This window comes from Vanacampus margaritifer, chromosome 2, assembly GCF_051991255.1.
Source record: "Vanacampus margaritifer isolate UIUO_Vmar chromosome 2, RoL_Vmar_1.0, whole genome shotgun sequence".
Taxonomy (NCBI): Eukaryota; Metazoa; Chordata; class Actinopteri; order Syngnathiformes; family Syngnathidae; genus Vanacampus; species Vanacampus margaritifer.
Genome location: NC_135433.1, coordinates 46,506,196 through 46,530,344, shown reverse-complemented (window position 1 = coordinate 46,530,344; position 24,149 = coordinate 46,506,196). Strand labels below are relative to the sequence as shown.

General features: G+C 41.1%; 1 protein-coding gene across 1 annotated transcript in view; it reads right to left on the bottom strand.

The window, feature by feature from the left end:
* The window catches only part of cacna1eb (calcium channel, voltage-dependent, R type, alpha 1E subunit b), an 83,883-nt gene that overhangs the window by 10,083 nt on the left and 49,651 nt on the right, over window positions 1-24,149 (bottom strand). The window contains exons 13-43 of the mRNA XM_077559744.1: window positions 23,878-24,087; window positions 23,696-23,808; window positions 21,446-21,558; window positions 21,245-21,376; window positions 20,950-21,019; window positions 19,473-19,590; window positions 18,893-18,960; window positions 18,733-18,800; window positions 15,704-16,450; window positions 13,843-14,057; window positions 13,635-13,767; window positions 13,434-13,563; window positions 13,127-13,186; window positions 12,943-13,049; window positions 11,427-11,523; window positions 11,178-11,338; window positions 9,316-9,453; window positions 9,043-9,244; window positions 6,597-6,761; window positions 6,098-6,208; window positions 5,942-6,022; window positions 5,733-5,852; window positions 3,285-3,350; window positions 2,660-2,751; window positions 2,394-2,568; window positions 2,198-2,325; window positions 783-879; window positions 591-696; window positions 392-499; window positions 228-328; window positions 36-142 (exon numbers count right to left, since the gene is read on the bottom strand). Coding sequence (XP_077415870.1) covers window positions 36-142; window positions 228-328; window positions 392-499; window positions 591-696; window positions 783-879; window positions 2,198-2,325; window positions 2,394-2,568; window positions 2,660-2,751; window positions 3,285-3,350; window positions 5,733-5,852; window positions 5,942-6,022; window positions 6,098-6,208; window positions 6,597-6,761; window positions 9,043-9,244; window positions 9,316-9,453; window positions 11,178-11,338; window positions 11,427-11,523; window positions 12,943-13,049; window positions 13,127-13,186; window positions 13,434-13,563; window positions 13,635-13,767; window positions 13,843-14,057; window positions 15,704-16,450; window positions 18,733-18,800; window positions 18,893-18,960; window positions 19,473-19,590; window positions 20,950-21,019; window positions 21,245-21,376; window positions 21,446-21,558; window positions 23,696-23,808; window positions 23,878-24,087 — 4,339 coding nt within the window. The remainder of the gene's footprint in view (window positions 1-35; window positions 143-227; window positions 329-391; window positions 500-590; window positions 697-782; window positions 880-2,197; window positions 2,326-2,393; window positions 2,569-2,659; window positions 2,752-3,284; window positions 3,351-5,732; window positions 5,853-5,941; window positions 6,023-6,097; window positions 6,209-6,596; window positions 6,762-9,042; window positions 9,245-9,315; window positions 9,454-11,177; window positions 11,339-11,426; window positions 11,524-12,942; window positions 13,050-13,126; window positions 13,187-13,433; window positions 13,564-13,634; window positions 13,768-13,842; window positions 14,058-15,703; window positions 16,451-18,732; window positions 18,801-18,892; window positions 18,961-19,472; window positions 19,591-20,949; window positions 21,020-21,244; window positions 21,377-21,445; window positions 21,559-23,695; window positions 23,809-23,877; window positions 24,088-24,149) is intronic.

Sequence of the window (24,149 nt, the reverse complement as noted above, 5' to 3'; positions counted from 1 at the left end):
AAAAGATGCATACATGCAAGTAGAAATAAACTGACAGGGCGGATCCAGCGCTGTGGGCCATCATGGGCAGAGGCTGCGTATTGGAGAGAATGTCTTCAGGGAGGGTGGATGCGTCCAGACGCTTAAAGATCAGGTTGCTCTTCTGATTTAGAAACACAGAAAGTAAGATTTTATTTCTATTTGATTTTGAAATAAAGTTGTAAAAACCACGATCTGGTTGGCCCGACCTGAGCCTCAAGCTGTTGCCGCAGCTTCTTAGCCTTGTTCTGCTTGAAGTAGTCCATGATCATCATGGAGGCGTAAATCTTCCCAACCGTCATGTCCGTGTCTGCGAACACGACTCATGTCAATGCTATCACTAATGCTAACATGGTCACCACGGAGACCCCACCTTTGTTGATGGGCACCAGGAGGTCCAAGTTCTTCTGTGGCAGGTAGGGCCAGATGATGCTGATCTCCTTTTGAAGTTCCGCATCCAAGGCGATGCGGTCCTCGCCACCTGTGACACACGCAAGGTTTTATCTTAGCAGGAGAGATTGTACAGCGTAAACAAAAGGAATGTGACACTTATATCCTCATCTGATCTTCACCTCGGGCTATTTTGATGTCCAACGCCGTACGTATGAGCGACATGAGCGTGGAGGTGAAGTGCACCGACATGTCCTCGTCCACCGGCATGTTCATCAACACCAGCCTCTGTGTGACCATAAAAGGGGCGGGGTCTTTTACATTTTGGTTCTTAAAACCCTTCACATCTCTTTTTAGGAGTTTGCTCTTGTTACCTTATAGGCAATCTTGGCAGGGCATTTTTTGCCCAGGCCCAGTGGAGGAGACATGTGCGTTAACATCTCATACATGGCGGTGTAGTGGATGCGTCCACTTTACAGTGCGATAAGCAAGAAGGAGAACGGAAAAAACAAATAAGAGAGAAGTTGATTTTCAGTGATGATTCCAGTACATTTGCTGGACCATTCTCCTGTCACACGTGTCACATTGTCGTAACAATTCTGTTGCTCTTCCAGGCTTCAATCTTAGAAAATAAGTCATATCTTATAAATTATAGGATATTTATTGTGTCTTCTATGTTTACAGAGCTAAGCAAAGTAGTTTAAATTTTTCTTTAATGCGAGTCACACACGTGACGTGACGCAGCACGTATCTCTGGGAAGGAAAAAAAAAAAAGTTAAACTACTCATATATGCTTTCAGAGCTAACCCAAGACACAATAAATACCCTATAATGTATAAGGTCTCAATTATTGCCTAAGCTTGAAGCCTGGAAGAACAACAGGACAATTGTTGTGAAAATCACACACGTGACTGTAGAATGGCCTTGCTGCCCTCTGTTGGAGAAAGATAGAACAACTGACAAATTAGAGGGCCATGCTGTAGAAACAACCCACTTAATTTGTACTGTATATGAAATGACCTACTGCATATTGAAAGTAGAACATTTTAGTTTCTAAAATAATTTTATTATAATAATAATAATTATTAATTAATTAAATAATTATATATACACACTATTAGTATTATTATTACATTAATTGTTTATAATGTAATTTATAATTTCAAATATTTGAGTTATAATTTATTAATTTATAATGTCAAAGATTTAAGATTTAAATCAAATGAATGTGTAGTATATGGCACTTGTGTAGGTCGCTGTCTAGCTGAGAAATCTGAATTTTAACTCATTTTGAACATTAAAACATGCATATTATAATTAGTAAACATTTTAAAATAATAATAATAACAATGTCAATAAGTAAATAAACTTTGATTAAAGAAGCTACAATAATGTCCTCAATTTTATTTTATTATTACACATTATGTATTAATATTATTGACTCTTATTGGATTGTGTGTCTGTCTAGTGCTTTTGATAGATAAAATAAAATAAAAACCAAAAAATAAACAATAATTGCAGATAAATTTAAAGAAATACTTACTGTATATACCCTATAATATTTTTTTCCCCTTAAAATTGCATGAAATTAATGACAATTCTCTATTTTCCTCATTTCGAGTTCCTGATCATAAAACAGCCACAAGAGGGCTTGCAATACTGGCATCGGCCGCCATTACGAGTATCGATACCTTGAAAAGAGTTTGGATACGGATAACTGATATCAGTACTTGCCAATCCCTAAAACAATAAATTTCCCACTACACTGGATGCAATAACTTGATCTCACCATGCCAGACGATCATACTCTCCCCAGATTCTGACAAACTCATCCAGGTGATGCGGTCCGAGGATTGATGAGTCTCGCGTCAGGTACTCAAAGTTATCCATAATGACAGCCACGAAGAGATTTAACATCTACAAGTAACAAATTACATTAAAAACGAATACCAACATCATCATCTTTGCATAGTTTGTCTTCTGACCAGAAAGGAGCTGAAGAAGATGAAGGAGACAAAATAACAGTAAGCGAAATCAGTGCCGCAGCCTCCCTCGTGATCCGGAGATAAGGTGAAGGGTGCGATGGAGGGGTCGGGCTCGCACTCTCGACCCGACAGACAGGAAAGCATGATCTCCTGCCAGGACTCCCCCGTTGCACTCCTGATGGTTTAAACGACAGCGAGTGGCTCATTTGCATGACATGAAGCAACGAAGTCAACATCAAGACGAGCTGACGCTGCGTGAAGCCCACCTGAAAAGCAGCATGAGAGCGCCGAAAAAGGTCTTAAAGTTGTTGTGCTGGTTGATGTGGCTCTCGTCATTCAGCTTGATGTTGCCAAACACCTGGAAAGACACAATATCAATATTACATCACTAGTAACATCAGAATACAGTGGAACCTCCAAAGAGAACACAATCTGCTGCAAAATACTTATTGACTTCCAAGTTATTCTATTAAAAAAAAAAATCCCATAGGAAATAATGTAAATGAATTTGTTGTGTAATAAAACATTTATTAATGCATTCATGTTTTTATGGACACTGTTTTCAGTTGCATCTTAAAATTCACAGCAAGTTTACCACTGTATGACAAAAACAAGTAAAATTACTTTTTTATTGACAAGCTTCTCCGGTTGTTAGCCATTATATGTTAAGCTACATGCTATGGAAGTTAGCATCTGCATGGTAAAATTAATTTTGTGTTCGTAACTGATCTTCAATAAATAGGAATGGTCATAGTGTAGGCTACTGAGTAGCTACTCAATTTCTTCATCAGCACAAGTTCTGTTGTCACAGAAAACAAAGCACAGCTTTTTTTCCTGACAATTTGTTCCACTTTAAAGGTTGCACTGCAGAGAGCAAGCTGGAGACCTTACCTGCATTCCGATGATGGCGTATATGAAGAAAAGCATGGCGATCAGCAGACAGACGTAAGGAAGTGCCTGTTGGAAACAATTGCAACGACAAGCAATGAGAGAATTGTGAAGAATTAAAGGATTTTTATTTATTTAGCTTTTAGATTTTTAGAGTGCCATTGATACGACTTGGATGAATGGGTCAACAACTGCAGTATGCAAAAAATGGTGTCGGTTGGTGGCAATTGTTCACTCTGATTGGCTGTTAGCTAACAAGTAGACTGTCACTATGTGATAGCCATGGCGGAGAAATTCATTATGTCCTGTTTCGGTGCTGTGGGGTTTGGGTCTATGTTTGTTATGGGTCTATGTTTGTTATGGGTCCTCGTCACAGCCAAGTAGTCCTCGTCACAGCCAAGTAAGCCCTTGTCAAGGCCAATTAAGCCATTGTCACAGCCAAGTCGTTCTCGTCACCGCCAAGTCATCGTCGTTACAGCCAAGTAAGCCATTGTCACAGCCACATTGTCCTCGTCCCAGCCAAGTGGTCCTCGTCACAGCCAAGTCGCCCTCGTCGCAGCCAAGTGGCCCTCGCCGCAGCCAAGTGGTCCTTGTCGCAGCCAAGTAGTCCTCGTCACAGCCAAGTAAGCCCTTGTCAAGGCCAATTAAGCCATTGTCACAGCCAAGTCGTTCTCGTCACCGCCAAGTCATCGTCGTTACAGCCAAGTAAGCCATTGTCACAGCCACATTGTCCTCGTCCCAGCCAAGTGGTCCTCGTCACAGCCAAGTCGCCCTCGTCGCAGCCAAGTGGCCCTCGCCGCAGCCAAGTGGTCCTTGTCGCAGCCAAGTAGTCCTCGTCACAGCCAAGTAAGCCCTTGTCAAGGCCAATTAAGCCATTGTCACAGCCAAGTCGTTCTCGTCACCGCCAAGTCATCGTCATTACAGCCAAGTTGTCGTTACAGCCAAGTAAGCCATTGTCACAGCCACGTTGTCCTCGTCCCAGCCAAGTGGTCCTCGTCACAGCCAAGTGGTCTTCGTCACAGCCAAGTGGTCTTCGTCACAGCCAAGTGGTCCTCGTCACAGCCAAGTAAGCCCTTGTCAAGGCCAATTAAGCCATTGTCACAGCCAAGTCGTTCTCGTCACCGCCAAGTCATCGTCATTACAGCCAAGTTGTCGTTACAGCCAAGTAAGCCATTGTCACAGCCACGTTGTCCTCGTCCCAGCCAAGTGGTCCTCGTCACAGCCAAGTGGTCTTCGTCACAGCCAAGTGGTCTTCGTCACAGCCAAGTGGTCCTCGTCACAGCCAAGTAAGCCCTTGTCAAGGCCAATTAAGCCATTGTCACAGCCAAGTCGTTCTCGTCACCGCCAAGTCATCGTCGTTACAGCCAAGTAAGCCATTGTCACAGCCACATTGTCCTCGTCCCAGCCAAGTGGTCCTCGTCACAGCCAAGTCGCCCTCGTCGCAGCCAAGTGGCCCTCGTCGCAGCCAAGTGGTCCTTGTCGCAGCCAAGTATTCCTCGTCACAGCCAAGTCGCCCTCGTCGCAGCCAAGTGGTCCTCGTCGCAGCCAAGTGGTCCTTGTCGCAGCCAAGTAGTCCTCGTCACAGCCAAGTAAGCCCTTGTCAAGGCCAATTAAGCCATTGTCACAGCCAAGTCGTTCTCGTCACCGCCAAGTCATCGTCATTACAGCCAAGTTGTCGTTACAGCCAAGTAAGCCATTGTCACAGCCACGTTGTCCTCGTCCCAGCCAAGTGGTCCTCGTCACAGCCAAGTGGTCTTCGTCACAGCCAAGTGGTCTTCGTTACAGCCAAGTGGTCCTCGTCACAGCCAAGTAAGCCATTGTCAAGGCCAAGTAAGGCATTGTCACAGCCAAGTCATTCTCGTCACAGCCAAGTGCTCCTCGTCACAGCCTAGCCCTAGCCTCAGCCAAGTCGTAGCCACTCCACAGCAAGTTAAGTCAAGGCAAATCAGATCCTGTCACGTCACGCTCATTCCAGTCATGGCGACCAGTCCAGTCACATCCTGTCCAGTCATGGTGACCAGTCCAGTCACGTCCTGTCAAGTCATGTTTGTCCGCTCACCTTTTTCCCTATGGTTCATTAAAGCACTTGTATTGCACTTGGTTCCTGTTCCGCTGTCTTATTGTCCTGCATTTGGGTCCGCCATCCCTCAACCAACCACGTCCTCCCTGACATTCTAGAGACTAAATGTTAAGTAGACATTTTCTTAATGTAGGAAAGCTTAATAATATGTATTTATTTGAAAGTAAAGTAATGAAACAATGTTGGTAGAAGTTTTTAGAACTGGCTCATGACTACCCACACCAACTCAAACTGATGCAATGGAAGTCAATTATGGGAACCACTCCACTGTCAATGGCCCGGAAAAAAATAAATAAATCAAGACTGAAGAAGCATGTCATGAAAACTGACAAAAATAAATGAACTTCTTGGGCGAGGTAAAGATTTCTGACCTTGAAAGACTGTACGAAGGTCCAGAGAAGAATGCGAATGGTGTAACCCTGCCTCAGCAGCTTGATCAAGCGGGCTGTTCGGAAGAGCTTCAAGAAGCTCATGTTGATGGTGTTCATCGACTGGACCGGAAAAAAATTGCACATATGAGCTGTTAGCATAAATTCTGCCTTTGCAATAAAATATCATATTTGGAGTGTTTTGGCTTCACCTGCAAATCCACAACAATCTCGGAGATGCTGCCAAGAACTGTGATGAAGTCAAAAATATTCCAGGTGTCTCTGAAATAATTCTGTGGGAAATAAAGAGACGGCACTATTACATGTTACTGCTTTACATTTCGGTTCCTAAGCATGTCTTTCCTCACCACAAAACCAAATGCCATGATCTTGAGTATGCACTCCAGGGAGAAGAGGACGGTGAACGCTGTGTTGAGGTGCTTCAGGACTGTGTCATAGGCTGTGGGGGCCGAGTGGTACTGAAGAAACAGACAAAAGATGATGAAGACAAATTACTGGTAAATGTTCATTATGGCAAATGTCATTGTAAAATTAACACAAGGGTGATGTTTTAATCTTCGTTCATCCATTCTGAACCATTTGTACAATTAGAATTTATGTCATGAGAGTAACAACATACCTATTACACTGTAATACACTAGGTAATATACATTACATGATTACTACTATCCTATTTTAACAAAAATATTATTGCGCATATGCACCTTATTTCTAAAAATACATTTGTACAAATAAATGAACCTTGCTTGAACAACGTGATTTTCTACATCTTGAATATTTCTACTGGAACTTGAGTGACTAGACATCCCCATCCTCTATTTGAGTAAAGTCCTGTGTCATGTTTACCTTCATCATGAGGACCACCGTGTTGAGGGCGATCATCACTAGGACGGTGTACTCGAAAGAGGGCGACGCCACAAAGTGCCACAACTTGTACTGGAAGGTTTGCCTGTTCTGGGGCATGTAGCGCGTCATGGGCTTGGCACTGATGGTAAAGTCAATGCAGGCCCTCTGGAAGAAACAGAAAAGTAAGTCACGCTAAAAAGCCTTAAAGGGGAAGTTAACCTTAATCCTTTCTTGACAATAATATGGTATATGTGACCTCACTCGTCTACACATGAAATTCTGATTAATATTACATTTGTGGATTATGAGTTTTGAAGCAAAATCCAGCTGTTTTTATCCATCTCAGGGGGCGGCCATTTTGCCACTTGTGGTCGACTAGTGTTAATTTCGTTGACGAAAACTAAATAAAACAAATTTTGTCAACACACATTTTTCATCGGACGAAAAGGAGACTAGACTAAAACCCACATTAATAAACAATAATTGGGGCTAAATCAGTATGCATTTTCGTCGACTAATGAATAAGAGACAAAAATGCACTTCACTTTATAAAAACTGGACTCAAATATATGGACATTTTAGTTCATCAAGAAAGACGAGATGAAAAATTATATGATTTTGTAAAATCTTGTCTCTGCTAATCTGTCACTGTGACACTGTCATGTGACACACAGTGACACACAGTGACACACCCCTTTCAAATCTGCAGCTAGCGACTGCAACATCCACAAACACATGGATTCGCAGTGAAAGGTAAAAAAAAAATAATAATAAAATAATTATAGTTATAATGTACCATTAATCCAACGGCTATAACGTTCCGACAATAATGTTAATCCGACCGCTAACTAATGCTGGCTAATTTACTAGCTCATAGCATGGAGCCACTGCAATTGTGTGTGTTGTTTTTCATCAGAAAGATAAGAGAAAATTTGATGTGAAATAGTTTTAGATTCGAAATGTTTAACATTATCTGCTGATAAAAAACCTAAAAAAAACAAACAGTTTTTGTTGACTAAAACTAGACGAATAAAATTATGCTTTCTTGGACTAAAGTAATCCCTTCAGACCGGGTTTTTTCTGCTGGGCAAAATTTATTTATTTTTGTTGCCGATTTTGACTCTTTTCCCACATAAGAACATGGGGAAAAAAATTGGGGTTATCTCATGTGTTTATTTGTTATAGTGAACGCCAGGATAATATTTCTGTAAAGTGTTGTAAACTTACCAAGCTTATATGTAACATTTTTAATATGAACATCATGCAAATCAACTTGCGATTGGTTACTTAATATCCAATCATTAACAAGAAGTGTTGACGTCATCCAAAGTATGCGTTTTATTGGTCATGAAAATATGTCATGTCCACTGGGACCATCTGCCGGTCTGAAGGGGGTTAAAGACTAAAATGCTAAAAACTAACAAGCGTGATTGAAACTGGACTAAAACTGAGACTAAATTAAAAAATGGCTGATAAAATTAACACTATTGTCGACCGAAGATGCCATCACAGTTGTTCATATCCTAGTGAGCTGTGATTGGTCGTTGCCTGAGCATGATGTCATCTTCAGTCGACAGCAAGTGGCAAAATGGCCGCCTTCTGATATTGATATGAACTCTTTCACTACCAGTGACGGCTATAGACATAAAAAATCCATTTGAACCATTTCTATTAGTTAAAATTTTTTCCCCCACTTTTTTTAACAAGAGTATGAAAACCTAGATTTTCTTCATTGTACATTTAGAACAGATATAACATTTGTGATTAATCGTGCGTTAACAAGTGAAGTCATTCGATTAATTACAATTTTTAATTGCCTGACGCCCCTAATTTTTTAATAATCTTTTCTTTTCTTTTTTTATGAAGGACTGCAGAAATCAGTCATAGTTGATATGCTGAAATCAGAGGATTTGGACAGTTTTACATTAAAAAAAATGGCTCCAAATGATTGCTTGATTATATATATATATATATACATATATATAAATATACACATACAGATAGATAGATTATTAAAACATTTGGTGTGTCAGGCCATTAAAATGACTTCACTAGTTAAATCACAATTAATCGCAAATTTTATATTTGTTCTAAATGTATAATAAACATTTTTTCCCTAGGTTTTCATACTCTTGTTAAAAGTGGGAAAAAATGTTAAACTAATAGAAATAGTTAAAAGGGATTTTTGACGTCTATAGCCGTCAATGGCAGTGAATGAGTTAAAAAAAAAACTGCTAGATTTTGCTGCTAAACTCATATTCCACTAACGCAATACTAACCACATTTAGACTAGTGGGGCTGCATAGAACATATTATTGTCATTGTGGGGTAGACTTTCCCTTTAAGTGTGGTACACACATAATGACAATCAGGCCAAATTTGAGCAATTTCCACTCCTAGTGATCAGCAAAGAACTTGTGTGTGCAGTGATGTGACAGCGCCGCACCTCATTCTTCTCCAGACTGCACTCCTGAATCATCTTATCACCCTGCTCCTGGAAGGTGATGATGATCAGAGCCACGAAGATGTTGACAAAGAAGAAGGGAAAGACCACAAAGTACACCACGTAGAAAACAGACATCTCCATGCGGTTCCCTCGACTCGGTCCCATGCTCTCCTCGGTCACGTCGGTGGAGTGCTGCAGCACCCTGTCGGTAAGACAACTTTACAACTTTTTTGCTGTTCATTTGAATAGGTAGTGTACTAGAAAATCACAGACTGGGGCCATCCCTCGCCGGTTGAGACGGTGAAGAGAGTGAGGAGGGCCCAGCAGACGTTGTCGTAGTGGAACTCGTGTCTCTTCCACTCTCTCCTCTTCACTTCCTTTTTGTCTCTGGTGTAGTCAATGTAGTAGCCTCTGGGGTGCACACATCACAGGAGATCCAATACAAGAGCTGGATCGTCAATCTTTATTACATCACAGCATATCAAAACAATCTAAGACTCGAATACCAAATCGCATTGGCAATGATTTTCTCCTTCATTCGACACGAGCGTCGCGTTAACTATCTATATTTGTTATGCTGTACTACAAAAACGTCATCATGTGCACGAGAAGATATATAAACAAAACATGGATGCTATTGGTTCTTAGGACTGATCTGAATATATGATTGGATAGCCGATAGCCCATACACGCCCGTGCAAGCCGTTGAAGCGACCTGGGCGGCCATCTTGCTCCTCCCATCTTGCGAGCAGACTACTGTATATAAACTGCAGTATATGGTATACGTACAGATTAGACATATACTGCTCCTAGGCAGTTAGTATAGGGCCGGGGGCGGGAGTGGGGGGTTTGTGGCAGGGTGGTCACTATTTTTTCACAACTAAAAAGAAAGCAAAAAAAAACAAGTGGACGGCATGTGCTGCTTTGAAGACCCCCTTTTTCTATTGCTCAGTTCCTTAAACCGCAATATTAGATTTGGCAGAGGCATCTTTTGTTGAATTACAGTTATAATTCTTTATTTAAAAAAAATAAGTTTCCTGTTGTAAACATCATTAAGCATATAATTCATACATGTATTTAAGGCAAGCAGAGGATGCAGAGGACAGGGTTAGATGGAGGCAACTGATTCGCTGTGGCGACCCCTGAAGAGAAAAGCCGAACGGAAAAGAAAAAGATTTAAGGCAAGTTGTAAAATGTCTGAAGTCCTCTTGTTTATGTTTAACATATTTAAAACATCATAAATCATGCTGTTTCAGTACCGTCTCAAATGTTCTCCAATTTCGATACTGTAAATGTATAGGATCGTATGCCGAGAAACGTTTCTTGGGGGGAGCAATATGGTGGACTCGCGGCTTCAAAAGTCTCGGCCTATCGGCTATCCAGTCATTTATTCAGATCAGAGGTTTTTAGTAGGGGTGTCAGGCGATTACAATTTTTAATCGTAATTAATTGCATGACTTCAGTAGTTAACTCACGATTAATCCCAAATTGTTTATCTGTTCTAAATGTACAATAAAATGTCCAATACATTTTTTCATACTCTTGTAAACATCCATCCATCCATCCATTTTCTTAACCGCTTATTCCTCACTAGGGTCGCGGGGGTGCTGGAGCCTATCCCAGCTGGCTTCGGGCAGTAGGCGGGGTACACCCTGAACTGGTTGCCAGCCAATCACAGGACACACAGAGACAAACAACCATACTCACAATCACACCTATGGACAACATAAACAAGTTAAACTAATAGAAATATGGTTGCATGTTTTAATAATTAATACAGTAATTTTATAATAATTCAAAAAATTTAGTTAAAATGAAAAAGGTGTACGGTACTGTTAAAAAATCTAATCTTTAACATGAAGTAGCTTGTGAAATTCTGCACATTTTTCAAATTGACCCCAGTCTCCAAAAATATATGCATTATAATAACATTTATTACTGCTATATTTTGACGTGGGCATGTCTGCCGCATTGACTAGAATTTCCCCAGTAGAGGCTTTCCAAGTAAGGGGCGGTCATTAATCGCGTGTAAAAAAAAATTGTTGCGTTAAAGGAACTTTTAATTAACTCAAAATGAACGCACTAATTTTGACACCCCTAGTTATTAGTGGTGGTATTTTATAACGAGCACTTACTGGCACTCCTTCTCTGTGTTCATGGAGCTGTCGGTGCAGTAGAAGAACTTGCCCTTGAAAAGCTGCACGGCGATGACGGCAAAGATGAACATAAAGAGCTGGTACACAATGAGGATATTGAAGACATTTTTCAGGGATGTCACCACGCAGTCAAACACGGCCTACAAAAAGAAAGAAGGGGGAAACAAAATGGTTGATCAAGGTCGCGTACTGTATGTTTTGAAAGAGCGAGTGTGTGGTGAAGTTTACTTTGAGTTTAGGAAGCCTCTTGATGGTCTTGAGAGGCCGCAGGACTCTCAGAACACGCAGGGACTTGATGGTCTTGATGTCTCGACCTTTGTTGTTTCTGTTTAAAATGTTGAAATGTGATGTTTAGGGTCAAGCTTGGGCAGTTGTTAAACAGTGCACCACAACAACATAACATAAAAAATTGGGAAAAATCATACACAGTTTAAAGATAATCACATTTTAGTGTGAGTGACCATTTGGAGTGTCTATACATGCAAATTAGGTCAAAATAATCAAATGCGCTAGATTAACTAAAATCCTGCATGTCACATGTCACAATTGGCTTACATAATTAATAAAATAAAATAGAATTAAATAAACCAATCCATGATTTGAAGGGAAATATGACAAACAAAAAAATGGTAAAAAACAAACAAAACAAAAACAATAATAAGCAAATAGCTGCATCCGCAGGTGCAAAACCACTGCATGACTCTCACATCTTAAAAATGGGTTAAAATAAAAATAAATAAATAAGAAAAAAAAAAAGGGGTACACCACACTTTGGATTATGCAGATGTAACTAATAAAGTGGCCGGTGTGCATTGCTGCATTCGAGGAAGGTGGAAAGTCTGACTTTTCCGACTTCATACCAGGAAGCATGCGTGGGAACGCCCCTTTGAAATTGGAAATCTGAGTTGTGAAGTCGGGAAAAACAAAAGGATCCTGACTTCACCGACTGCCGCGACCGGTTTAAATCTGACGTTACTCGACAATGGCGTAAATGGCCAAACAATTTACACGATTATAAACATTTATTTATTATAACATTAATTTAGTTATTTGACAAAATTAACTTCACACAACCCAACGTGATTTCAACTGACTGTGTTAACAGTCAGACAGTAAAACAAATAATTTATTGGAATTAACCATGTTTGTTGTTTACATTTGCTTCGAGCGCTTTGAGGTCAGAACTGGGAGATTCCAAGTGGGGTATATCTGAATTCCTACCTTCCTCGAATGGAGCATATGTCTGTGTGAGTCTAGCTCTCCAGAGATAACGAAGAAAAAAAAAACACCAACTGGAAGTGCACTAATTTAAACAATAAAATAAGGCATATCAAGGAACATGACGGTGAAGTTTTAGTGTGACAATTAAATGTTTACCCCATCACATTCCTGGTTTCCCCCACAGAGACAAAATCCATAGGAACAACAGAGAAAAAGAGGGCGGAGGCATAAGGAGAGAGACACTGTGAGCTGGATAAGTCACAGCTATAAAGTCACAACAGAAAAATTAACAACAAAAGGCAAACAGTTCAAAAAGGTTAGTTGTTGCACTGAGAGACAAACAGAAATAATTACTCTCAAGTCATGACACAATACAATTAAACAGAAATATCGCTTCCTTTCCTGTGTCATTGAGGCACAATGCAGTAAAAAGTGATATATAACCACAGCGCATGGTCACCGATGACTGGCAGTGAGTCAGCGTGTTAGTCACTGGCAGATAAGTGCTTATACGGTGACTCACGTCAGAGCGAAGGCAATGAGCGCCCCCACCACCACGATGAAGTCCAGGATGTTCCACATGTCTCGGAAGTAGGAGCCATCGTGCAGGATGAGACCCTGGTCGATCATCTTCAATAGACACACACCATTTGAGTCACGCCACAGTCACGTATTCACAGCAGTGAATGATGTTGTTGTGCGCCTACCTTGATGATCATTTCAAAGGTGAACACACCGGTGAAGACATAATCAAAATAACGGAGGACCTGATTTAAAAAGCAAAAAGATATTCTTTTATACAACCAATTTCATCCATACACTGTATGTTGTATCTAGTAAAGCATGGGTGTGAATGCTTTGTTTGTTATTATGAAAGGGTAAGTTTCCTTAGTTTTTGTTTTATATGGTCTTTTTAACAGCAATAAATGAAAATAGTGCAGGTGCGAGTAGACCCCTACTGTCCATATAACATCCATTGGATAAAATTGCACGACCTCAAGAATCTTTTTGCACCTTGTTTCTTTCCGAACTGGTGCACACGGGATCCTCAGCGGCAAGCGCAATGCTGCTCGCCACGATCACAAGGAGGATGCTCATCTCAAAGTACTGAATATTGACAATGTAGTGGCAGATCCTTCTGATCCTGTAGATCAAATATTGGTAAAAAAAAACAAAAATGTTGTGATTCATTTTGAGAAAGTAGGCGGATCTTACGGGTTTGAGGCCTTGAAGAGGAACATGCTGCCCGGAGCAACAGTTTTGGGAGGAATAGGAGGTTCTTCTTCCTCTGTATCTTCCTCTTCGTCTCTCTGTTCAGAATGGTAGGCTTCCAGCTCTTTACTGTTCACTACAAGTTAGAAAGTTTTAATCAGAATTGGTGCAACAAGGGTCTCTGTGTCTGGCTGTGAACGTATGGGACTACCTGTCATGGGCGTTAACTCCAGCAGCGGCTGTGTGGACATCTCGATGGCCACACATCCTTCAGCACTAGACTTGTTGCGGTGGAGGGAACCTGCGCGTTTCTCGCCTTCCAGGGTGCACACGGTGTACTCCGTGGCCTCCACAGCAGTTTCCACTGGGATGGTTGGACAATCCAGAAGTCGCTCGCACTGAGGAGGCTCGGGAATGTCAGACATCCTGAGGCAGGAGACAAAAACAGGGTAGTAAAGATATGATCAAAATACCTATTTTGAAAACCCGACACTGACAGAAATAGATATAAAAAGGAAATTTTGCTAAGAGAGTAGAAGCATCTTTCCAAGGGAATACAGGTATGTCCCCAAAAGGTACATTTAACTGTAACCATTTCCTGGACTAAAAAGGTACCAAGTGAGAAAAAAAATCCTAAAAAAAACACGATTATCTTCCCAAGGGAATGCAATTATGTTCCCAAGAAAGAACAAATCCCTTCCCCAAGGGAATACAGAAGATACTGTATGTCTTGTCAAGGAAATACAAGTATATTCTCAAGAGAGAAGAGGTAGTATCTTCCCAATGGAGTGCAGGTTGCTTCCCAAAGGAGTGCAAGTAGCTTTCCAAGGGAGTGCAGGTGTCTTCCCAAGTTCCAATGGGAGTACAGGTGTTTTCCTACTTACTGTAAGTACAGGGGTCTTCTTGAGGGAGTAGGAAGGTATTTTCCCCAAGGGAGCAACGGTTACTTCCCAAGGGAGCATTGGTTATTTCCCATGGGAAAAGGAGTACAAGATTCCTAAGGAAGTTCAAGTATTTTACAGAGGGAGTACAGATATCTTCCCAAGATACAGACATTTTCCCTTGGAAGCAGTTATTTTCAATAGACTGTGGGTGTCTTGCCCATGGGAGTATAGGTATTTTCCCAAGGGAGCAAATGTTACTTCTCAACGGAGCATAGGTTACTTCCACAGGAAGACAAAGTATATTCCCAGTATCTTTTTAAGGGAATGCGGGTATCTTCCCAAAGGAGTACAAGGTTCTAAGGAAGTACAGGGATTTTACAGAGGGAGTACAAGTATCTTCCCAAGGTAGTACAGTACAGGACTATTTTCCCCTGGAAGTAGTTCTTTCCAAGAGACTGTGGGTGTCTTCCCCATAGGAGTATAGGTATCCTCCCAGGGGAGTAAAGGCATCTTTCCAGAGGAATACAAGGTTCCTAAGGGAGTATGGGGATTTTACAGAGGGAGTACAGATATCTTCCCAAGTAAGTACAGCACAGGTATTTTCCCCTGGAAGTAGTTCTTACCAAGGGACTGTGGTTGTCTTCCCCATGGGAGTAAAGATATTTTCCCAAGGGAGAAAAGGTCACTTCCCAAGTGAGTTAAGGTATCTTCACAGGGGAGTAAAGGTATCTTCCCAAGAGAATGCAGGTATCCTCCCAAAGGAGTACACATTTCCAAAGGAAGTACAGGTATTTTAAAGAGTGAGTACAGGTATCTTCCCAAGGTAGTACAGGTATTTTCCCTGGGAGGTACAGTTTCTTTCCAAGGGACTATGGGTGTGTTCCCCATGGGAGTACAGTGATCCTCCCCAGAGAGTACAGGTATCTTACCAAGTAAATAAAGGCATCTTCCCAAGTAAATAAAGGTATCTTCCCAAAGGAGTCCAGGTATCATCTCAAGGGAAGACTAATATCTTTCCAAGGGATAACAACTATCCTCCAAAGTTTCTTCCCATTGGACTAAAGGTGTCTTCCCAAGCCTTCCTAATGAAATACAGTTTTTTTTTTTTTTTTTATGAAATAGAAGTTCTAGGGAGTCCCACCCCAGTAATAAGACAGTTTAAAGGTAACCCTTTTTCGGACAGTCTACCTTCCATCTTCTCCAACGTCTGCATACGGGTTGACGATACACATTCCAGAATCATCCTGGACCTGGCCTTCTGCCTCGGCTTTCTCCTCATGTTCCTCCCTCTCATCTAGGATCTTCCTCTCTTGACTGTGTGAGCGCTTGACCAGCAGCGCATTATGTGGTGTCTGCGTGCAGTCCAGACTCTTGGCTTCAGCGCGAGCCTCTCGGTGACGGTGACGTCTGTGTCTGGCCCCTTCCTCTGGTCCCTGACCTGGTCTGAACTTGCGGGCCATCCTGTGCCGACCCCCGCCCGTAGTTCGGTGGTTATTGCCACCCGTTTTCTCCTCAGAGAGGTTGACCAAAGGCTCGGCCACCGGGGGTTCAGGTATGGGGATAGTAATGGACATCGGCGGTTCGGGTAAGGGCATCCCTACTGACATGGGGGACTCGGGCAGGTGGGCCGGGCTGGCTTCTGCTGACAATGCGGGCACGTGGTGTGTACTGGGGGTTTCGATGGTGTCTTCGGGGGGGCTATTGAATAGCTCCTCCTTGCTAGCCATCTGGCGGCGTTTGCGCAACTGATTGGCCCGCTGCTCCCACACGGACATATTGACTTTTCTCCGCCTCTCACGGCGGTTAGCGAAGGCGTTGGAGCTGTTGAGAGGCTGCTCATCCGCGGCTGCCATCACGCCGTCTGCGTCATCGGGGAAGGCAGGTCGACCTCGGTGGATGGCTCGTTTCCTGTATAAGTAGGGTCTTCTTCTGCCACTAAAGAGCACAATACACACAATATCAGCACTTGGCAGCACAAATATCCGATTTTACAAGACTAGTTTGACATTTTGGACATTTGAGTGAGACAACTGATTCTTATCTAGTATCTACTGAATCTACAATGCTTAAACTTAATGTATCTTAGCCAAGCACAGCATATAAAGTCGTAGAGAGAAACAACTAGCCAATTTCTTGTCTCAAAAGTTAATGTTAGGTGCTAGCTATTTTCCTATGGCGTTGTTAATTCACTATTGCTGAGTCACTAAACAGAGTGTGCTGTTTTGTTTTTGACTGAATGCGTGAAGTTCCGCTAGTTGTTTCCCTGTACAAAGCTAATAGACTTCAGGGCAAATTTTATTTGTCACTAACCACTTAAGCACATTTTCCAAAAGGTCAAACTACTGCTTCATTGGTGGAAAACAACATTCAGACTAATATTCATGTAGCATACCAGATATGCAAGAACAAATAAATAAATAAAATGCTGGAACAACTGAAACTTGACAGAAAAGATTAGACCTTTTCTGTGACTTTAAAGGTGTAATGGGAAAAATATGTCAAATAGTCCAGGCTAAAGAAATAAAGGCATCCAAAAAAGAAGAAAACCATGAGGTTACCTGAGAGATAATAAGTGAAAAAACCCACAAGACCACAAAAGGGAAAGTGCAGGATTAACACAAAAGCATAGTGTTAAATCTAAAGAACAGAATTTCAACAAGTGAGACATTTCTTGAGAAGACAACAGATGCATACAGTTTTACTTACTGTTATTCTGATTCTGTTGTTGTCCATGTAATAAATGAGTGATGATTTGAAAACAAGACATTAGTTTTACAACATACACAGAACAGTGGTGACACAGTCCAAAATGTGACCTCTAATTAACATGACGGGCAAGTTGACACAGGTTTTAACCATATGGTTATGATTACTACAGGAAATGAATAATAATCATAGCTTCTAAAATAAGATGGTTCATCACGGGGACCCGATGTCATTTTGGCCAGTGCCACTTTACAACAGGCATAAAACAGGACAACATGATGGAACAGCAAAACACATTAAAACACTGCAAAATGTTGCTATACAAACAAATGACACAGTGAGAGAGTCTTAGCAAACCCTTAAAACTGCTGGGTTAAAAATAACCCAATGTGTGATTAAATAACCCAATAAGAGTAAAAACAAAACAAAATGCAGTTTTAGGGGTGCAACCTATTCAAAAATATGGCCGGTGTTTGACTTCAGATGGGAGGTTGTTTGATTATATTTGTAAACAATATTTTACTAGCTACTAATTTGGAATACTTGAATTTGATCAAATTCTTAAAACATTAAGGCACACTATAAGTGTTTATTTTAAAATCAACATGCAGAGACTAAAATGCTATTTTCGTTGAAAAATGAATTTGATATTGATCACAACACGACAAAAATAGGAGGGGAAAATGCTAACGGTTGCAAATGTATTAAGTGATAATTCAGAAGTACAGTCAGCTTTTTTTGCAATATAAAAATATCTAATTAACATATTTTATTGGTGCAATTCCAAGGGTTATAATGATAAAAGGTAAAAAAAAGAAAAGAAAAGCTAATTAATTGTGTATGTGTGTAGTTTAATTATTATTATTATTATTATTATTCATTACAATTATATTAAATCAAAAAAACAAGTTACCGGTAAATTAAAACTAAAATACATTAATTGAAAATCAATCAATCAATAGAGTTATTAGAATTATCAGTTTTAATTATTATTTAATATTTGGTACTGATTTGAAAACTACTAGCATCAAATCATGCAAAACTAATGCGCCCAGCCCTTGAGCAAGCCATGTCCATGCTTGGATGAGACACTTTTTAGGGGCACAAGCGTCACCGTGTTTTTCCACTGTGACGCCATCATCCTTACTGGGATATCCACCTTCCAAAAGTGTGTCTTCTCCCACTACAGCCTCACAGACTGACTAAATGCCTCCAGTGTGACCCAACTGGATCATGAGCCACCAGGTCACTGCTACGCTAAAAGTTTGACCAAGCTCAGAGCAAAGAGTCAAAAGAATAGAAACAATCTTCAGAGGACATTAAACTCATACAGTACTGTAGAACAGTACTACGTTCTTACTTTTGTTCAATTACCATATTCTGTTAGTATTCAGTTTAGTTCAGGATCCATTTGGAACATATCAAATGAAACAGAGGGGCATGAAAGTCCCCCCCCCCATCTTTTTTCTCATCCCAGCATGGTCATATGTTTATCTTAACTCTTAACTTACTCAGATATTAAGCCATCTCTGCCTCGGGCATACCGTTGGTTGAAGAACTCTTCCTCCTCCTCTTCATCCTAGCAAAGCGAACAGGCACATTGTGTTGAATTTTAGGGGGAAGCGTGGCTCACAGGGGAAATTAAAGAACAGTAAATTGTGGAGATCAAACCTTTGTCAGTTCCTGCGCATTGGCCAGATTATCCACAGCGATGGCCAAAAAGACATTGAGGAGTGTGTCTGACAGAGACGCAGTTAAGAAGAAATGCCGTTTCCATGTATACGGTTTTCTGGTCATTTGTTGCTGATTCACAGTACAGCTCCATTAACAATTTTTTTTTTGTTGTTGTTTCACTGAGTTATTTGCTCAGGCCTGCAATTCTGAAGCGTGTTATTGCTTTTCCAATGCAAACACTTAATCGCTTCAGGAAAATTGGACTTTTTGCTGCCACAAAACCAAAGATGAAATCATACAGAGAGAAGCAACCATGCGGCAAATATACAAGAGCACTTCTGGAAGGTCATGGCAAGTAAGTATAGCAATGATGTCCTATCCTGCATATTTGCAGGATACGCTGCAACTAAGACAAAACCAAAAGTTATTTTGCAATAATAATAATAACAACACTCTGCATTTGCATTGAACAAACTAAGGCCACTTAGAGTTTCACCGTGATGGACTTGCGCCTAAACAAGTAAGAACATTTTATTTGAGTTCCTTGTGTTGTTATTGTAGGTGTCATCAAGGATACAGTTTCCAAACAGGGTGAGCACAATGAAGTAGATGGATGACCACATGCCGTATTGCACGCCTCCTTGCGAGCGAATCCCGTTGTACATCACCTCATTCCAGTCTTCACCCGTCAATATCTGCAAGTTGACAAGCATGTTGTTGGATAGGATTGCATAAAGATACTTTTCTTGTATGGAAGTAACTAGGGATGGGGGAGTACCGATACCAGGTATTGAAACTAGAAACTAGAAGAAGATAAATTTGTGATGAATTTCATGCAATTTTAAGAAAAAATGCTATATTGTTTTTTTTTCATTGGGTGAAATTTTATGTAGCAAAGATACTAGTGGTCAAGACTGGACTGGCATAAATAATTGGCCCTGGCATTTTAATTTAGGCCCGCCGCCAGCCCAATTCCTGACCACCCTTAGCTACCACGTAGCTCTACTGCTGATGTTTATTGGTTCAGTTTGGTCTCTATATCTAAATGGATAAATGGGCTGCTCCCTCTAAATTGTGGGCCGGTCTCTTGGGGTAAAATGGAGGGAAACAATAATTGAATAGCACCACATAGGCCCACTGGGCATCTGCCAGAAGGCCAGTCCAGCCCTCCTAGTGGTTAGGGCTGGGATAAAAAAAAAAAAATAGAATACATGACATTGAATCGATTTTTCTTTTTGTGCCTGATATCGATTCATAAAACATTTTAATATCGCTTTTTCCCATAAATTCACAAGAAAATAAAATTTTAAAAGCAATTTTTTGTATCTCACTGTTTTATTGAAATTGACCGTTCACATGAATTTAAAAGTATTTTCTTACATTTATGAAAGACCTGACTTATTGCACTTCAGGACAAATCAGAATATTTTAAATTTATATTTACAATTATGAAAATATTTTCTCATCGAAATGGAATCAAACTAAACTCTTGTGAATCAAAATGGAATCGAGGAAATTAGAATCGATACCCAGCCCTACTAGTGGTATTGGTACTTAATATGTGTTGAGTACTTGTACTGGTATCACTCTGTAAAAAAGTGGTATCAAACATCCCCAGTAGTAACCATACTGGTATAGCCAAAAATAGTTCTATTTTTATAATTTTTTTAAAAATATGTTTTTGTCAAAAGGTGAAATACTATCTTTATCAAGGCAGAATTTTTGATACTGCTCTTTTATTATATTTACCTGTACCTAATGATGTGACTGGCAACTGTAGTGGATTTTCAAGTATAGTTATAAAAAAATAGTAAAAGTAAACAAAACAGATCGTTCAAACGAAGTCTCAGTTGTGTTTGTGGCAGCTCCAACATGAATTTAGTCCATGTTTGTGATGTCGATGCGCGCATATGTGTGCAAGGACGTGTGGGCGGGCAGCGGAGGCGGGGTGGGGACGGCGAGCGAGTGAGTAGAGTTGTTTAATCTGCGCCCGGGGTGAAAAGTCTCCCGGGGTGCAATGTGTCATGGCAGCAGGAGGGGGAGGGAGGCCAAACCTGAAACACTGTCATGATGGCAGCTGGAAACGTGTCAAAGTTGGTGGGAGTGTAATCTTCAAAGATGAACCTAGCGGGAAGGAAGATGGAGAATAAAAGCGTGGGGTCAGATATGACCACGGAGGAGGAAGATGCTCAGCTATTTTGGTTTCCTCGGTGTCTTCATCACACGCTGTGTCATGAGGAACGTCAATGAAGCTTTTCCACTACACAGTACAGGCTCGGCTCTACTCGCCAAGATGAAAGGGCGCTCACTGCAGTGGAAAAGGGGCAGTTGTAGACCCCCGCGTCTTACCGTCCCCCGAAAAGCTGCATCCCCAGCAGAGCAAACACCACAACGAAGAGGAAGAGCAAAAAAAGCAGGCTGATGATGGACTTCATGGAGCTCATGAGCGACACAACCAGATTCCTGAGAGAGGCCCAGTATCTGGCAAAGAGAAAATAAAAACTCTACTATTAAAAGTTGGGAGTTGGGGGGTGGGAGTGTACTACGTACTTGGTGATCTTGAAAATCCTCAGAAGTCTCAGCGCCCTCAGCACGCTGATGCCAAACGACATACCGGGACGGAAGAAGCCGTAAACCACCTCGAAGATGCTGCCCACGATCACCTGCAAACATCAGGATGGAGGACATGTCATGGCAACAAGCTACATCCTTTAGTTTTCATTGTTTGCTACATCAACAAGAGTACATTTACATTCTACAGTAGTAGTAGTATTTTAGCCGTCATGCTTAAACTTTGTCATACTGTCATTCATAAAATTACAAGTGGGCGCGTCAATGAATTTTGAGTGTCCGTCAATCGGCCGATATTTGAAGCCGAACCAAACTGTAATCGGCAATCATTCACGTTATTTTAACCGCTAAATTACAGACGCTATTTTAGGACTGACAGTAAATTTCATGGCTGCAGTCTGTGGACCGTCAGTCCGTCAATTTTATTTTAACCACGCTTACGTCATGCCAAATTACGTTTTGTCACCACTGTTTTCTGCTTGACATTGCTTGTTTTGCTATGATTCTTTTCCTCATTAATGTCGCCACATAGTATGTAAACACGCTCGTAATTGCTGGCAATACTGCCGCACACGCCCATCAGATTCAATACTTCCCTTTTAGGACCCATGAGCTGTTCAATAACCTGCCGGCACACTGAAGGGCCCCTTAACCCTCTAACCTGCCTGATGTAAAATAAACAAACTGAGCACTAAACTAATACTGCATTCGAGGATAGTCGGAAGTCGGACTTTTCAGAGTTCAAACCAGGAAGTGTGTACGGGAACGCCCCCTTGAACTCGGAAATTCCCCTTGTGAAGTTGGAAAACAAAAGTACCCTGACTTCACCAACGGACTACAATTGGGACGCCACTTTTCAATGGCGACCCCTTTGCAAACACAGAACGTGAATTGTAAAATACAATTTACAGTACTCTGGCATAAAACTAGATAGCTTTCTTCATTCATAAATATTCGACATAACTTCGTGACAGTATTGAACTGTATGGAATGCTTATGAAATAAGATAAAAACAATGAATAGAGCAAAATTGCGAGAAGGCAAGTTTGCTAGAGGTCAAAATGATTTTTGAGGACCAAAATAAAAAACACATTCATCACTATCCGCCATTTTGGTTGTTTACTTTCGCCTCGAACGCTTTCAGGTCGGAACTGGGCAAAAACAACTCCGATATATCCAACTTCCGACCATCCTCGAATGCAGCATAAAGCTTGCAATAACGAGGAATTTACGTTTGTAGTCACCCGAGCTCTACAACATGGCGTGCTATCAGTATTGGGACCGAACCAGAAGCGAGTAGGCTTGAACAATGGTATGCGAGGAAGTTGGCATACCTGTTAAGTGTATATTTATTTACTTGTTTACTGCAGGAGTAAAATAATGGCCCGGCCGCAGTCTCTGGAAAGACGTGGAAGTACTCTGCGGTGCGTCAGTGAAATTGGGTGTTTACGGACTAAGAAGGTACGGTTATTGCAGATTTCATTGATGGATGAAAACCTACTTCTGGCAATGCTTAGTCCATCAATTTTTCAAAGTTTCCCGTCATTCGTTAATCGTCAACAAAACGGACGTTCTTCATTGATGGATTGACAGACCTTCCGTCAATATTGACGGAATGCGCACCTCTGCACGAAATCCAATTGATAAGTTGAAATAAAAAGTGCATTCTATGGAAAGTTTTGTTTTTATTGTTTGTATACAAATAATTTAGCTGTAGTATTATCTTAGATTAGTGTTAGCTAACAGTGTTTTCCAGTATTAACTTTTGGTCGAAATATACTGTACACTAAATTATGCAGATTATTTTTTAGAGCGTTATTAGGTGCCATTTACGGCGGTTTTCATAATGTGTTTACCATCTGTTATTTACATTATTAGGACTATGTACAGATGTAACTTAACCACTAGGATGCGAAAGTACTATACCATGTTAAATGTTATGTAAGAAGCAGTTGGGATTTAATACGTTGGGGGGGGGGGGCTGCTGTCCAGCTGGCTTCGGGCAGTAGGAGGGTTGCACCCTGAACAGGTTGCCAGTCAATCCAGGTGAGAAGTACATATAGAACCTATTTTGTTATTAGTATTTATATCTTTATTAACACATATGTGCTATTATTTGGCTTTTAGTATACATGAAATATTTGTTTTTGTTTTATTTAGCTGAAAAACAACAAATAAATGGAAAAACCGAAGATCTCCTTTAATTGTCACAAATGGCGAGGCACTCACACCACAGTCGAAGCAGTTGAAAGATGAATGGAAGTAGAGACGGAAACCCAAACCATACATCTTCAGGAACATCTCAGCTAGAAAAAGCCCCAGGAACACAAACTCTGCATAGTCTGGAGAAAACAAAACAATCCATGAGATGAAAATGAAAGCAATCTGCCACTAAAGTTGTGGCGACCCACAGAGGAAGATGGTGAGCCAGTCGGGTTGGTTGTGGTGCACGATGGCCACGCAGATGGTGTTGAGAGCCACCAGGCTAAGCACCATCAGGTAGAACGTGTCCGTCTTCACCATGCGGCGGATGGAGATGCGCAACATGCGCTCTTTGCGCCGCAGGTAGGCGGCCGGACCACGACGACCGCTGCGGAAGTTCATCCTGGAGCGGGACATGCCTGCCAGACACAGATGGGGGAAAAGTTCCCAAACATACTATCATGCAAAATGTAATTAAAGA